General features: G+C 44.2%; 1 protein-coding gene across 8 annotated transcripts in view; it reads right to left on the reverse strand.

Annotated features, from left to right (window-relative positions):
* The window catches only part of LOC309486437 (neurexin-1a-like), a 174389-nt gene that overhangs the window by 153054 nt on the left and 3722 nt on the right, over window positions 1-17613 (reverse strand). For all 8 annotated transcript variants that reach the window (XM_082153742.1, XM_082153745.1, XM_082153747.1 and 5 more), the window contains exon 2: window positions 12938-14517. In XM_082153742.1, coding sequence (XP_082009868.1) covers window positions 12938-13634 — 697 coding nt within the window. In that variant the 5' untranslated portion in view covers window positions 13635-14517. The remainder of the gene's footprint in view (window positions 1-12937; window positions 14518-17613) is intronic.

Consider the following 17613-nt stretch of genomic DNA (forward strand, 5'->3'; position numbering starts at 1 on the left):
TCAGTCTTTTTACATCAGTGCAAAACTAGGGTAGATTAAGACCACTATTCATCAGCATTGATTAATCCCATGGCATGTCATTTGGACAAATGTATGACATTTGGACGGTTCTTGCAAAGTAAACGATCAAAATTTCATGGCATTTCGGGTATTTTTGTATCAAGGTTAATACAACCCTGTTACTCATTCATTGAGGAAAAAACATCATTGATATAATGATTAATTATATTACTGGATAGCTATATATTTCAAAAGATATTGATCCATAGTTATGCATAACAAGGAATATTAAGCATTTACTCCTCAGTCTCCAGTAGTAACTAATAATTAAGAGTAATGAACTAGTTTGTAGATAATGGCAAATTGATGAATGGAGTACTTCACTATTATACAGCTAGTAATTACTGAATCTTTTATACTCACTGCTCAATCAAAATAACTACTAAGTGGTTACGTATCACAAAATGAACACATCAAAATAATGCAGTGTTAGTAGTGTATTACAAGCCAACTGGCAATGGCAAATCTATGACATATATATGGTCTTATACAGCCTAAGTTAGTACTTGAATTTGATGCATCAAAGCAAGACTAACCTAATGGCCCAAAGAACTCACAACTCAACTAAACTGCTTTTAATTATTAAAATCACCATAAAATCATAAAAAAGTCACAAGACCAAAACAAAAAAGATGAATAATGGCCTCTTATGCACTCGTGTGCACTTCGAAACCCGTTTTCAAAAGTTTGCATTTTCAGGCCCCCAAAACGCTGTTGTTGTAATGAACGGCCAAAACGCATAAAAAGTTTCCAGTTTTAGTTGGAAACAGTGTCATGTAAACGGCCCCTTATTTGCTAAAATGATACAAATTTAGATTTAACCCAGATATAATTCACCTGCCTGTATCTTTCTAGTGATCCTGAAGACCTTGATTAGCTTGTTTGAGTGTGTTTGATTATTTGTGTAGCTAAAATCTCCAGGGCAGTAACACGTGAGCACCAGAGTTGAGGTTTTTATTTATTTAATCAATACAACAATGTCTAAGGCAGTTAATTAAATTGAATTAAACTGACGATTATCAGAGTACATTTGCACATATTGCCTGATCTACATATTAATATGTTTTATATTCTTAAAATGTAAACGAGGCAGGGTTGTGTTTTATATTATGTTCTGTTATAAATATACATGCAGCAGTGAAGATAATCAATGTAAGTGTTGCCTGAACCACATATTGTGGCAAACAGAGTGCTTTTAAATAACATATTTCATTTTATTGTTGCCTAAAATTTACAAACACATAACCGGCGTAGGCAGATCGATCCATTTGCAGAAATACTGGGGTAGGCTAGTTCTTTCTCCTGAGTCGAACTTTGTGTACTTGGTACTGAGAAATGCCCCATATATGTCTCTGGTGTTTGGCAGGGAGTGCTGTGGCTTCACCCCCGGGGAATTGTCCTTTCCATTTTTTATTGTTTAAAGTGGTAGTCACACTTGAGTATTTTTCTTTTTTGCATCCTTTTTTCATCCAATTTCTTCTTTTAAGACAATTTATTTTACGCTGCTCAACTGACTACTAGGCACTATGTAATGAATTTTTTCATCTGATATTTCATGATGAATATTTTTGTTTAATAAAAGGCTTGCAAAGCCATCTTGAATGGCAGAGAAATGACTAACAGCAGGCAGATGTAAATGTAATAATCATATGACTGCACTCCCAGAAAAATACAGAAGAGGATCAAAATTGCATGCATTACCACATACTACTCATCAAAAAAAAAAAAATAAAAAAAAAATAAAACTAAGCCTGAGCATCTTTTTGAAACACAAATGTTATATGTATTCTAAACCAGTTAGACTTCACTGTTATACAACATGATAACTTTTACAGTGCTGTGCTATTCTCGGCCTGAATTAAAATCATATTCTGGAACTGCTACTTCAAACTGTTTTATGATGTTCATTAAAGGTAAAACTTACAATTAGGCTGTTTTCATTAACACTACATTATGCATTAGATAAGAAGATGTCTATAGCATTGATTCATCTTTGTTAATGTTAATTTACACATATACTACTCTCTTAAAGGAACACTCCGACTTTTTGGGACTTTAGCTTATTCACAGTATCCCCCAGAATTAGATAAGTCCATACATACCTTTTTCATTTCTGTGCGTTCTGTAAGTGTTATTTGACGCACCCACCGCTAGCCTAGCTTAGCACAAAGACTGGATGTAAATGGATATGGTAGCATACTAATCCCAATAAGTGACAAAATAATGCAAACATTTTCCTATTTATGTGTTGTGATCTGTATAGTCACAGCGTGTACAAATAACAAGGCTATATGAGACAGAGACCATTTTGAATCGTATAAATACTGGGAACTATTTTCTCACTAGGCGTAGGAGCACAGCTACTTGGGCGGAGTGATTAGCGCAGCACCCGAGAACAATTTTTTTTTTCCCTAAAACTAACTACGTCCTATAATATTTATACTCTAGCGTGTCTACACATCGACGTCGGCTGAGTCTAATCCTATACTCTAGCGTGTCTACACATCTACGTCGGCTGAGTCTAATCCTATACTCTAGCGTGTCTACACATCTACGTCGGCTGAGTCTAATCCTATACTCTAGCGCGTCTACACATCGACGTCGGCTGAGTCTAATCCTATACTCTAGCGCGTCTACACATCGACGTCGGCTGAGTCTAATCCTATACTCTAGCGCGTCTACACATCGACATTGGCTGAGTCTAATCCTATACTCTAGCGCGTCTACACATCGACGTCGGCTGAGTCTAATCCTATACTCTAGCGCGTCTACACATCGACGTCGGCTGAGTCTAATCCTATACTCTAGCGCGTCTACACATCGACATTGGCTGAGTCTAATCCTATACTCTAGCGCGTCTACACATCGACATTGGCTGAGTCTAATCCTATACTCTAGCGCGTCTACACATCGACGTCGGCGTGTCTACACATCGACATTGGCTGAGTCTAATCCTATACTCTAGCGCGTCTACACATCGACATGGGCTGAGTCTAATCCTATACTCTAGCGCGTCTACACATCGACGTCGGCTGAGTCTAATCTACACATCGACATGGGCTGAGTCTAATCCTATACTCTAGCGCGTCTACACATCGACGTCGGTTGAGTCTAATCCTATACTCTAGCGCGTCTACACATCGACATTGGCTGAGTCTAATCCTATACTCTAGCGCGTCTACACATCGACGTCGGCTGAGTCTAATTCTATACTCTAGCGCGTCTACACATCGACGTCGGCTGAGTCTAATCCTATACTCTAGCGCGTCTACACATCGACGTCGGCTGAGTCTAATCCTATACTCTAGCGTGTCTACACATCGACATTGGCTGGGTGCTAATACCTGTTCCCCTAACTAGCTTACTTCCTGCGCAGGAATAATTGACAAACAGACTTCAGCAAATGTCCTCTAAATTATTTAATCACGGCCGGAGGATCTCTCGAGCAGTTCTCAGAGAATCTCCCCCAAGAAGAAGCAAGGCCGGAGGATCTCAGACAAATCCCATTGAGAATCCCACCAGCTAACACGAATACAACAGTTTTTATAGAATAGGGAGGTATGGCAAAATGATGTGCATATATGCAAACCCATCTGTTACTCGGTAAAGCAAACTTTGTTGATTACTTCATTGTTAATCATTCATTGTGGTTAGTTTAATATACAGTTTACTATTTTATCTGTTAAAAATCCACCACAATGTCAATGAATACAACCACAAAACACTAATTACTTCAAACATTTCATAATTAATACATAAGGAATTATTTTTTTATATATTTTTTTACTTTAGCACAATGCTCTGATTAAATTGCTTATTATCATCCATATTCCTAGGATATTGGGTGTTTATTAGTACTTATAAAGCACATATTAATGCCTTATTCTGCATGATCATATTCTACATCCCTTAATTACTAACTATTAATAAGCAGTAATTAGGAGTTTGAGGCAAAAGTCATAGTTAATAGTTAATAGTGAGAATTTGACCCTAATCTAAAGTGTGACCAATGAGCTTATTATAAAGAAGAGTTTATAAAGAGTTTTTGTTTAAATAAACCACAAAATAGTGAAGTAAGAATTAAGGGTAAAATAGCAGAATTCATTTTCTTTCCGCAAAATATGATTTGTGTTGTTTTTTACAGACTCGTGTGAACTGAATCTCACTTGTCAATTATCAATTATTTGAACACACTAATGATGATCTTCTCAGTGTTTAATGACACTATTGTCTGCACACTGCATCCATGTCCATGCACTCAAAACAAGAGAAACCTTCTGTCAGAGATTCCAGCAACAGGCGTTATTCAACATCATAATAACTCTTGCAGACTGATCCAATCTATAGCTAATCTATACTTATAAAAATGACCAACAGTATTTGATCCTGCACTACATACTTCATTTTTCATTGAAACAAAATACAGCGCTGTAATTACGATATGCCACATTTAATTACATTATACACTCACATGGGTTACACTTTATTTTAAGGTGTTTTTGTTACACTGTAATTGCTGGGTTTCAGTCACGTGATTATGATGACGAGTGAAGGCGGGGCGATATCAGATGGAGGGCAGGAAGTAAACATGGAGAATACGTCTATGGAGGAAACCGTTGCGTCAGATCCAGGCTCTCATCTGTCTGTTGGAGATCCAACATAGCCTCTGCACATTCCGACCATCTTTGTCGGTCTTCCTTGAGCTTCATCCTCCGCTCTCGTTTAAGAGACGCCTCTGATTTGGGCTTAGTTTTTTGGTAACCTAGGTTGACCGTCGGAGCCCAATCTACCGACTCAACGTCACCCAAAGCGCTAGGGCAGCCTAAAAAGCCCCCAATGAAGTCCATATTAGACTACCGGTAACTTAATAATCATTACTAAGTAAATGAGCATTTAACGACAACCTAATGCTATATAAACACAGACACAAAAAACACGTTGGCTAGCTAACATACCTCCGACGAAGTGGTCGCTGCAGACACGGGCATTAACAGACTCTGCTCCTCCCGACCGCAGACGTACGTTAAAAATCCACTTTTTACGGTGTTGTTCTGTGAGCTTTTTACATTTCTCACCTTTATGAGTGACAATCTTCGGTACTCTATAAAAACCCTTTTCCTTTTCTTGATTAGAACGATTGGAGCAGCCGTAAACTACACAAAACATTGGCATTTTTTCAGACGGCAGATCCTCAGCTATTTCACTTCCTGCCCTCCATCTGAATTTCGCGCTCTCGCGATGCAGCAGCGTGACGTCACGTGAAACCAACCTATTGTACATTTAAGTACTGATTAATATTAAGTACATCTACATCTACATCTACTATAGGGTTAGGATTAGAGTTTGGTTTGGTTGAGGGTTAGTTGCATGTAATTATGCATAATTTATAGTTATTACTATAGTAACTACATGTAACATATGTAACAGTGGCACTGTAAAATAAAACGTAACCCATAATTGCTAGTTTATATACTATAATCAAAGCTGACAATGAATGGAAAACTTGAGCTCATCTGTCTTGGATCTTATTTTACTGAATGAGACAGGATATTGAGCAAACCATGAGACAGTGCATTACAGACATCAAAGATCTCTGTGATTTATGTAGGACAATAATAAATAGGCGGTCAAAAGATTGGATTACTTAAAATAAGTCTCTTCTGCTCATCAAAGGCTGCTTTTCTTCAATAAAAAAATACAGTAAACACAGTGAAATATTATTAGAGTTTAAAAGAACAGTTCTCTTACGAGAGGTACTCTCGTACTGCGTAATATCTTACGCTAGGGGAAAATCTCTTTTCCGCGAGATACTGAAGCCAAAAAATTATCCTTAATTTTGAAATAATGTAAAACGCGTTGCGGCAGCATGCAGACATAGGCGAGACAGCTCGCGCGCCTATTGGCTGCCCTGCGGCAACTGCAGCAGCCTATCGATAAGGCCCTATCGTGACGTCATCACCAATGGGGGCGCTTCGCGCCCCATACGTCACGTCCCGCCGAAACGGGCGTGGCCTGGGGCTATAAATATAGCATCGAAAGGCTAGCTTACCGATTTTTCATCTCTTCAGCGGAGCTCACGCATCGCTGGATCCAGAGAGAAGAAGCCGCGCCGTGGAAACAGCATTTCAGCGGGACGAGTTCGGTACCTGGAGTCGCTGGCCGCGCCGCCTTCAACCACCGTTCCTGCTACGCTATCCGGCGTTATATCCTTTTATTGCTTTGTGTGTGTTCGCCGCCGCGACTCACACTCCTTCTCTAAAAGAGCAGAGCGTCTTTTTCAAGATGTCTCGTCCATCCTGTGGCTCGTGCCGAGCCCCACTCAGCGACGGGGACCGCCATGTCATCTGCGTTTCCTGCCTGGGTGAAGGACATGCGGCTCTAGCGCTCGCTGACGGCGGATGCCCTCACTGCGAGCTTATGCCTATGGCGACTCTGAGGACTCGCATGGCAACTTTCCACGAGCCTGCACCTCCCGCTTCGACGCCGCGCCGTAAAAAGCGCCGTGCTCAGCGGATCCCTGAGCCTCCCACCGAGAAAAGCTCGCCGGTGCGCCTGCCAGCTTCGCCGTCTGCTTCTCTCGAGTCTCTCACTCCCGGACAGTGGCCGCCGCTGGCCGCCGCTTCCGCCGGAGTTGACAAGGAAGAAGCGGCAGTTTTCGAGGAGGACAACTGCTCTATCCTGGCTTCGGACAGCGAGGATTGGGCGAGCTCTGTGGACCTCGCCCCTTCTTCTGCCCGCGAGTCGTCAGGAAAACGGGCCAGCATTGAAGCTGAGCTGATGCGTCTGCTCACACAGGCCACAGAGAGCCTCGGCCTCGAGTGGTCCGCGCCCGCCGAGCCTACACGCAACCGTCTGGACGGCTGTTTTCTACAAGGGGACCGCGTTTCCACGCCCTCAAGACCCGCCCCGTTTCTTCCTGAGCTTCATGAAGAACTGGCAAAGTCTTGGAGCGCCCCTTTTTCAGCCAGGCTACGTTCCTCTGCTTCGGCGGCATTCTCCGTGGTGGACGGTGCCAAAGACAGAGGATACCTCGCTCTCCCTCTAGTGGAGGAGGCAGTAGCAGCCCATCTTTGCCCGCCCTCTGCTGGACGGCGGACTAAGACGGCGCTACCTTCAAAAGCCTGCCGCGCTACTTCCACCCTGCACAGTCGCGCTTACACCGCCGCTGGGCAGGCTGCATCAGCGCTACACACTATGGCCACTCTCCAGATCTTCCAAGCTAACCTTCTCCGAAAGCTGGACGAGGAAGGCACGGAAGCAGTCAACGTGGCGGATTTAAGGAGCGCTACGGACCTCGCTCTCCGCGCTACGAAATCCGCTGCACAGGCCATAGGGCGGAACATGGCCTCTCTCACCGTTGCTGAGAGACACCTCTGGCTGACGCTTTCAGAAATGCCGGACTCGGAGCGCTCTGTGTTCCTCGACGCCCCCGTTTCTGCTACTGGCCTCTTTGGATCGTCCGTCAAAGATTTCGCGGACAGATTCGCTGAGGTACAAAAGACGTCGCAGGCCATGAAGCACTTTCTGCCAAAGCGCTCTAGCTCCGCATCAGGCCGCTCTAAACAGCCGTCTGCTCGCAGCTCGCAGCCACCGCCCCCCGCCGCCGCTTCACAGCGTCGACAGGCCCGGGACCAGAGACCACGCTCTCGCTCTGCCGGCCGCCGCCCCCCACAGCGTGGGACTCGGCCGAAGGTTGAGATGAAGCCCGAGGCCTCAAAGTCTTCCTAGCCAGCTTAGGAAAACGACGGTGTTCAAGCCCCGCTGCGGCCGGGTTTCCACCAAAACTTCCCGCTCGTCCAGTTCCATTACATGCGACTGTTCCAGTGTACTCTGCAGTAAACAAGTCGGTTACATTACCCGCTTGCCTGTACACAAACGCCGTTTTCACGGCGACCCAGATAAATCCTGTAAAGAGTGTATTTTCTGGTATTCCGGCCACGGCCGACGGTGTTATGAGTGTAGTAAAAATGCCCACTGCCCAGTGCCCATTCCTACACACAGACACAGCCCGCCCCACAGGGCTCGCGCACATAAAATCGACTCATGTCGATTGCGCACAGAATGTAGTGAACGTGCCCACGTCCCAGTGCCCACAAACACTACACGCTGCATGTCTCTCGGTTTCCGTAAAAACGAAACCAACACACATACAACCGACTCAGGTCGATGGTGTTTTCAGTGCAAATGTGCCCGCTGTCCTGCGCCCACATTCACTCACAGACATGACGAATCCCTCGGTTTCCCCCACGCTCGCCGTCTCTCAGCTACCTGCCGTGAGAGAGCCGAGCGCGGGCGAACCGCCCGCTGTGATCAAAACACTCCCCGCCTCGAGCGCTGCAAATGCGGTGTCTATAATACAGCATGCCGAAGCTCCCCGGTCGCCACTATGTCACGACCAGAGCTCCGATCTCATTCAACCCTTAGCTATGCACGCACATGTGTGGGCAAAGCTTCCCGGTGTATCAGAATGGGTGCTGAACATTATAGAAAGAGGCTATTCGCTACAGTTCGCTCGACGTCCCCGCCGTTGTGCGGTGCGAGTCGAAACCACGGTAGAAAAGGAAGTAGCAAGTGTACTTCGTACCGAAATTGCGAAACTGTTGAGCAAAGGGGCAATAGAGCCTTTATCTCAAGCTCAGAGCGAAGGGGGGCTATACAGCAGATATTTTCTGGTTCCGAAAAAAGACGGGGGTCTCAGACCCATTCTAGATCTAAGACAACTGAACGTAGCGCTTTCAAAACGCCGGTTCAGAATGCTCACAACCAAGAAAATCCTCGCGCAAATTCGCCACGGGGACTGGTTTGTGTCAATAGATCTGAAAGACGCGTATTTCCAAATACAAATAGCGTCACGTCACAGGCGATTTTTGAGATTCTCCTTCGAGGGCCAGGCTTATCAATACACAGTCCTACCGTTTGGCCTGTCCCTAGCACCCCGTACATTCACGAAGTGCATGGACGCAGCCCTCGCTCCCCTGAAACTTCGGGGAATGCGAGTTTTGAACTACTTGGACGATTGGCTGGTTCTAGCTCAGTCACATACGGAGCTCATAGAACACAGAACCATTTTACTCGAACATCTCGAGAATCTGGGTCTCAAAGTCAACTGGGCGAAAAGTTCACTGTCTCCCAGTCAGAGAATATCTTTTCTGGGCACAGAACTGGACTCGCTGTCAATGACAGCTCAAATATCGCTACAGCGCAGATTGACTATTCAGCGCATGACAGAATCCTTCCGCCGCGGCACTATAGTCCCGCTAAAGAAGTTTCAAAGGATGCTCGGTCTCATGGCAGCAGCATCCACAGTTCTCCAGCTGGGTCTGCTTCGCATGCGCCCACTGCAGTTCTGGCTACAAGCACGAGTACCGCGTCGAGCATGGACTTCAGGTCTCTTTCGTCTCAAGGTCGATCAGGAATGCGTCTCAGCACTGATACCCTGGAGAGCGACCGACTGGTACCAGTCAGGTGTAAGCCTGGGGACTTCCTCGAGTGTGAAGGTGGTGTCCACGGACGCCTCCACCTCGGGATGGGGAGCACTGCTCGAGGGCAGACCGTTTTTCGGCCAGTGGTCAGAACGGGAAAAGCTTCTGCACATAAACTGCCTGGAAATGATGGCAGTCGACAACGCGCTGAGGCGCTTTCGTCCCCAAATAGCAGGACACCACGTCTTGGTCCGCTCGGACAACATGTCAGTGGTAGCCTACATAAATCGCCAGGGAGGCATCACATCCCGAAACCTATACAGGTTAGCGAAACGCCTCCTGGTATGGGCTCAGCACAATTTGCGCTCGCTCAGAGCAGCGCATGTGCCTGGCCACCTGAATGTGGGACCAGACAGACTGTCGAGGAACAATGTTCCAGCAGGAGAATGGTCACTGCATCCGCAGACAGTCCAACTGCTGTGGCAGACATTCGGCAGAGCAAAGATAGACCTGTTTGCGTCTCAAGAAAACGCTCACTGCCCGGAATTTTTCTCAAAGAGCAGGGATGCGCTGGCCCACGTCTGGCCCCGCTGCCCGCTCTATGCCTTTCCCCCCATCACGCTCCTACCTCAGGTATTAGAGCGGATCAGGGAAAGCAGATGCTCAGTGTTACTGGTTGCTCCGTTCTGGAAGAACCAGGCTTGGTTCCCAGTTCTTATGCAGCTGACGAGCACTGCCCCATGGCCAATACCAGTGAGGAGGGACCTCCTCTCTCAAGCCAGGGGCTCGATCTGGCATCCTCGCCCGGAGCTTTGGTCCCTACATGCGTGGGCCATCAACGGGTACCCTCTGATATCCCAGAGGGAGTGTTAAACACGATCATGCAGGCTAGAGCTCCCTCTACGAGACGGCTCTATTCCTCAAAATGGTCAGTGTTCTCCAGCTGGTGCACAGCACGCGGCTTTTCACCCCTGGACTGTGGAGTGACGGAGGTTCTCTCCTTCCTACAAGAGCTACTGGATGAAGGCAGAGCCCCATCCACGCTCAAAGTCTATGTGGCGGCTATAGCAGCGTTTTCCAAACCAACGCTTGGTCAGTCACTAGGAAGGAACGATCTGGTCATTCGGTTCCTTAGAGGAGCTAAGAGGTTAAATCCTCCCAGACCTCCCTCAGTCCCCATATGGGACCTTTCTACGGTCTTGGAGGCCATGAAGGGTGCCCCATTTGAGCCTATCCAGTCAGTAGATATCAAACACTTGTCTTTCAAAACGGTGTTTCTTCTGGCTCTCGCTTCAGTGAAGCGCATAGGGGACTTACAAGCGCTCTCAGTGAGCGCGACGTGTATGGAGTTTGGGCCAAATGACTCGAAAGTCATACTCAAACCAAGGCACGGGTACGTCCCTAAATCCCTCAATACACCGTTAGGGGCCAAGGTAATTTCCCTGTCTGCCCTGCCGGTCTCTAACGAGGAGAAGGACGCCAGCTTCCTTTGCCCAGTCAGGGCGCTAAGGGCTTATGTGTCCCGCACGTCTGTTTTCAGACAGACGGAGCAGCTCTTTGTTTCACTCTACGGACGTTCTAAGGGACTCGCCGTTTCGAAACAGAGCCTATCCAGATGGATAGTCGATGCTATAGCGCTGGCTTACACCTCTAAGGGCTTGCAGTGCCCATTAGGTGTCAGAGCGCACTCCACGAGAGGCGTGGCCTAGTCGTGGGCTTGGTCTAGTGGGATTGCCTTGCAAGATATCTGTATGGCGGCAGGCTGGGCCTCCCCGTCTACATTTATAAGGTTTTATAACCTAGAGGTTCCCGCTCTGCAAGCTAAGCTGCTTTCAGTCTAAAAAAACGGTACTGTCTGCCCCGAGTACGTCCGGCCCAGAATACCGAAATAGCGCGAGCAACGCTCGTTTAGATCGCGCAGCTCTATGGGCAATGTGTAAGACCCACTATATTCATCAGTCCAGGCCGGGGTCGCCCTGACTGAGTAAATACCATCACTATAACTGTTCTTATAGGATGCTGCATTACAGGAATGATGCTATTCTAGCCACTCTTCCTGGGCTCTCTGTGAGTCACTTATGATCATGTACTACATGAGCCCGGGCACCTGCCCTTGGGACTTTGGTGCTGGATCATAGCATGCACGGCGTTTTACACTGTTTCCCCTAGCGTAAGATATTACGCAGTACGAGAGTACCTCTCGTAAGAGAACGTACTCGGTTACTAACGTAACCTCGGTTCTCTCTAGAGAGGAAACGAGTACTGCGTATCTTGCCGTGCCTGCGCACGCTCCGGTTCGCTCCGGCGATGAAAAACCGGTAAGCTAGCCTTTCGATGCTATATTTATAGCCCCAGGCCACGCCCGTTTCGGCGGGACGTGACGTATGGGGCGCGAAGCGCCCCCATTGGTGATGACGTCACGATAGGGCCTTATCGATAGGCTGCTGCAGTTGCCGCAGGGCAGCCAATAGGCGCGCGAGCTGTCTCGCCTATGTCTGCATGCTGCCGCAACGCGTTTTACATTATTTCAAAATTAAGGATAATTTTTTGGCTTCAGTATCTCGCGGAAAAGAGATTTTCCCCTAGCGTAAGATATTACGCAGTACTCGTTTCCTCTCTAGAGAGAACCGAGGTTACGTTAGTAACCGAGTACGTTTTCTATGTGAATATATTTTGTAACACATCAATTTAATGCGTATTTGTTGAATAAAATAATTAATTTCAATTTTTTTAAGATCTTACCCTGAACTTTTAAACGGTAGCGTATCAATGTTTCCACAAATATCTGAATTGTTTTCAACATTGATAATGATCAGAAATATTCATAATAAATCATCATATTAGAACGATTTCTGAAGGATCATGTGACACTGAAGACTGGAGTAATTATGCTGAATATTCAGCTTTGATCACATGAATAAATTATACTTTACTGTATATTCACATAGAAAACAGATGATTTACATTGTCATAATATTTCACTGTTTTTACTGTATTTTTGATCAAATAAAAAGCAGCTTTGGTGAGAAGATGACACTCTTGTGTAGATGTGTAGATGCATCTCAGTGTAGATGTTCGTAAGAATGTATTTAATAATAATAATAAACGTTATTTTATATAGGGCCTTTAAAGCAGCTTATCAAGGCACTTTAAGGCACACAAAAATACAAAGAGAAAAATAACTAAGAATTAAAGTAAAAAATACACAGAAATACAAAGCGTACAAAAAACACACTGGAATATAAAATAATTAAAACCATTAGGAAAAAGTGAGTTTTTAGTTTGGATTTAAAAATGTTTAGATTTTGTGCATCTTTAATATGAGAAGAGTCTAGGAGCATAGCAAGAGAAAGTTTGAGTTATCTGAACTCAAACAAAGGCAGAAATGCATGAATTAGTCTTGGTTTACACATGACTTGCACCTTTATCAGTGTTTCTGAATGCAGATTTCTTACCTTCACTGCAGTCCCTTCCCCGATAGCCGGTTTCAGAGCAGTCGCATGTGGGCCGGTCGTTGACTACACTGCAGACGCCTCCGTTTAAGCACATGTAGTCTGAGCCGCAGAGGTCAGCGCTGACCCCGGCGCTGTTAATGAGGACCGGCTCAGAACGGTTCACTTTCAGCTCTGTTATCCAGCCCATAAAGGGAGCGTGATCCTTCACAGTGTCCGATGTCAGCTGTAACGACTCGGGAGGAATCCCGCCTAAAAACAAGTGACTGAAGACGGTCATATCCCGCCGTTTGGACTTAACCTCCAACCGCTTGATTTCCTCATCAACGACGAGGGTGGTGTTTCTGAAGTTCCTCCTAATCGTGACCGAATGCCACTGGTTGTCGCTGATGAGAACATCTGAAAGCACGCAAGCCGGCTCGGCACAGAAAATGGAAAAGCACAGTCTGAGTTTCCCCGTGTGTATGTGCAGCTCGAGGAAATCGCAGAAGCCTTCGTCGTCAAAGTACACCAGAAGGCCCTTCGAACTCTTGGTTTTCACGCTGAAGCTCATTTGACTCTCACAGCAAGCGTTCCACATGGGAAACGAAGCCCACTGTCCGTCTGAACCCGTGAAACCGAGACCGGCCGCGGCGTCCACCGCACACACCACCAGCCCGATCCACAGAAGACCCGCGCTTCGGCACACTGGAGGAATCATGATGCAGATGTAGCTGAGCTTATATCTCAGGGTGTGTTCACACTTGTACTCCGGACCAGTCTAGGTCTAATGTCTAGTAGTTTTGTAAATAAGTCTTTAATGCACGTGTCTATACAAAAAAGCGGGGAAAAAACCTATCGAACCTGATATTTACTGGAGAAAAACCTGACAACAAGCCAAATCTCTTTTATATATTACAGCATCTGTATAAATCATCACGGATGAGATCCATATCAAGATTGATTCTTATGTCTCAAAGATTATATGTATAGCCTAAATCAATAACGCAATCTGGATTTGGGTGTTGGGTTTCGTTTGTTATGTTTGCGTGTACAATCTTGCATACTTAATAAAGCACAAATGCACCAGCTCATCCTTTCATTTCAAAAAAGAAAACGGTCCGGTTCACATAGCGTTCACACTGTCATTTTTAACTTTAACTTACCGAACACTCAAAGCAATGTTGTGTGCTGGGTTAAATCCGTACATATTATCACATGAGAACTAGTAAAGAGCTTATAAATTCTGTACAGAAGATCTTATGCGAGGAGACGCGGTTCGGTCCGCTTGTTTGGTTCGGATGGCAGCGTTCACATTTATTCAAATGAACCGCACTAACAGAACAAACGCACCAAAGTTCGCTTTAATTCAACCAAACCTGCCAAGTGTGAACACAGTCTTGGAGAGATTGTTTCTGGGACATATCGTGAACACAATCTCCAAATTCCAGAAGCCAAAAGATGTTTAGAGACATGTTATGGTCCTCATGTTATCAACCTCATGTGCCATCACTGTGTATTGTGTCTGAATTTGTGGGTTAAATCCTGTTTCCGATGAAGCCGGCAGAAGTCATCTCTGATCCCTCAACACAGGGCCGTTGACTCTGGAGAGAAACAAAATAAAACAGGTCAGTTGATAATCTGGGGGGAGTTTCCCAGAAGCATTGGTAGCCAACTGTGGTCGCAAGTTCTGTCGTTATCAGCAGTTTAACGAGTCGGTGTTTCCCGAAACCATCGTTCCAACGAACATTCGCAAACAGCATCGCAGAGTTGTGTGTTTGAACGACAGATCTCGACCTGTGGTTAGAAGCAGTGTTTCTAGTTTGCATTCAGTATCTATATCTTTTATTTAGAATACATACAAATGTCATGTACGTCTTTTAGTTTGTCAAGAGATTTAAAGCGTCATTTTTGAAGAGTGCGCATGTGTGAACGAGCTCTAGTGTAAGAACGAGCCTATGATTGAATCTGGAAATAAAGCAAAATAACTGAGAAAAATGAGAGATAGTCCTCAGATGTCATGTCCGTAATCTATAGCAAAATATCTAGGCTTAATTCAATCTCAAACAGATGACAACCTGCGTGACATCATTAACCAACGTGGTTGAACGACCAATTTGCGACAATATAGTTTCGAGGAACAGTCGTGACTAGTAGTGACGAACCGATATCGATTCTTAAATCCCAAGAATCGATTAGTCATCCCGTTTTCAGTTGATGAATGAATGTAACATTGTAGCGCTGCATCCCATCCAATACATCGCAATAATCTTTGTGCTTTGTTACTATTGATATGAAACAAAGTCTCATATTTTAAATTACATCCATTTTCTTACGAAATTCAAAAACATAAATAGCGTTTTGTGGCTGTGGCGTGAGATCGCTCTGGGTCATCTCTAGAGAAGCACATGATCTTCTCTTCCGCCTTAATAACACCAGTTACAGCGCGAAATAAACATGAATGAGCTTCTGAAAGTGTGTTAAAAGACAGAGTACAACTTATTGAAATCCGTATCATGTGACATGGAGTCGCCCAATCAGTGTTTCAACCGTGGAAAGACGTCAGTAAAACAGCTTGTAAACAATGTCATGTAACGTCACATTTACCTCAGAAAAACCATATCCAGTGACCATAAACTCGTCAGTCAGCGAGAAATATTAACTCTAGAGAGGAGCATTTTGCTAAATATATGCACCATATTACATTCATTATTATTTTTTAATGTTCTTCAATATTTAATGCATGTTTGAATAAATCTGGCAAGTTTTAATGACAGCCACCATTTAAATGTTTATATTTCATAAAACCTTTTTATTATAAAAATAAATAAAAGTGTAATTTAAGTGTTCGAGTTACGTCGCTGTACGGGAAACACACCCCAGAATGACATCTCGAGCAGTGCTTGATTTGTTAACCCCGAGATCCCGGAACAACGGGACGTGACGGATCCGGCAAACTAGAGGAGTAGGGAAAGGTAACGGATCATATACTGAACTTCAGAATGATCAGACTCATAGAAAGGTTTCAGATGCAATGCTTAGTCCGAAGATTATTCCAGTTATTAATGATTTATTCAGTTACATATACTTTTTTATTGTATATAATAAATTGATTAGCTAGTGAACTACCTCATTCAACTAAGTACTATTACTTACTAATTCTTTAATCAGAGTTTCTTGTTAGTTAGGCTAATAGTAGTTACTAGAATCTTAATGCGTTACTCATTCGTTCCTGTGTAGTTATTCATTAATGAAGGAACAGTTTTATAAAGTGTTACCCAAGTTATTCACAGAATTATCGTTATTATACTTCTAAGCTTTAAATAATACACTTTTTAGTTATTTTGGCTTATTTTCATGCTTGTTTGTCTTATTTAAAGTAATTGTAGGTCATCCTGAGGGCCTCTGGGCGAGAACCACCGCTCATCTCACTGTATTTCAGGTCTTGGAGTCTCTAATAACCAGATGATGGATTTGGTTGGAAAATACTGACGACAAACATGAGTTTTACTGTTGTTTTCACCACTGCCTTCACTGAAGCTCGAGTGTTTTCCATACAAATATTTTACACTTTACAATAAGGTCGCATTAATTCATTACAGGACATTAGCTAACAATGAGCAATATGTTTGTTACAATACTTACTAATCTTTGTTAACATTAATAGAAACACAGCTGCTCATTGTTAGTTCATGTTAGTGCAGGTCTATTAAATAATATTAACAGATACAACTTTTGATTTTAATAATGCGTTAGAATTAACACCAATATTAATATATGTTTTAGAAGTATTTTATTGTTAGTTCATGTTGACTAATGTTGTTAACAAATTGAACCTTATTGTAAAGTGTTACCAAAAATATAAGGTTAACGCTTTATTTTACAGTGTCTTTGTTACACATTACATGAAGTTACTGTGGTAATAACTATAAATTATGTCTAATTACATGCAATTTTCCCTGAACCAAACCAATATTTTAAGGTGTCATTGTTACAGTGTAATTATATAATTAAGTACTGAGTAATATTAAGAAACTACATGTACTTACTATAGGGTTAGGGTAGGATTAGGATTTGGTTGAGGGTGTCACGAACTGCTCGGAGACACGAAGGTTCAGATCCAAATGCAGCTTTTATTTAAGGCGCAATCCAAAGGCGTAATCCAAAGTACAGGCAATGGGTCAAAACAGGTAGGCAGTCCAAACAAACAAATAAACAAACAAACAAACAATCAAAACAGGCAGGGGTCAGAGGCAAAAGAGTAATCCAGGGAACAGGCAAGAAATCCAAAAAACCAAGAGACATGAAAACAGGGAAAACGCTCAGAAATGCAGTGTGACACAAACAAGACTTTGCGGTGAGTGAATGAATGAACATGGTATAAATAGACAGACTAACAGGATGAGACAGGTGAATGCAATCAGTGAATGAGGTACAGGTGAATGTGATCAGTGATAAGTGATGATGAGTCCGGGCAGTGAGTTATGGGAAATGTAGTTTGTGAGTGAAACATGATAGTCTGGTGTGGAGTGCCCTCTGGAGGCTTTCAAGGGCACTCCAGCTGGTTATCGTTACATAGCCCCTCCCCAAAGAGCGGCTTCCAGACGCTCCAAAATTGTCCAGGTGGGAGGTGGCCCGGAGGCGGATCCGGGGGCGGGATGGAGGGCCAGGTCCATGGAGCGGAAGAGGACCTTGAGACT

The sequence above is a fragment of the Leuciscus leuciscus genome (assembly GCF_965113295.1).
Source record: "Leuciscus leuciscus genome assembly, chromosome: 22".
NCBI lineage: Eukaryota > Metazoa > Chordata > Actinopteri > Cypriniformes > Leuciscidae > Leuciscus > Leuciscus leuciscus.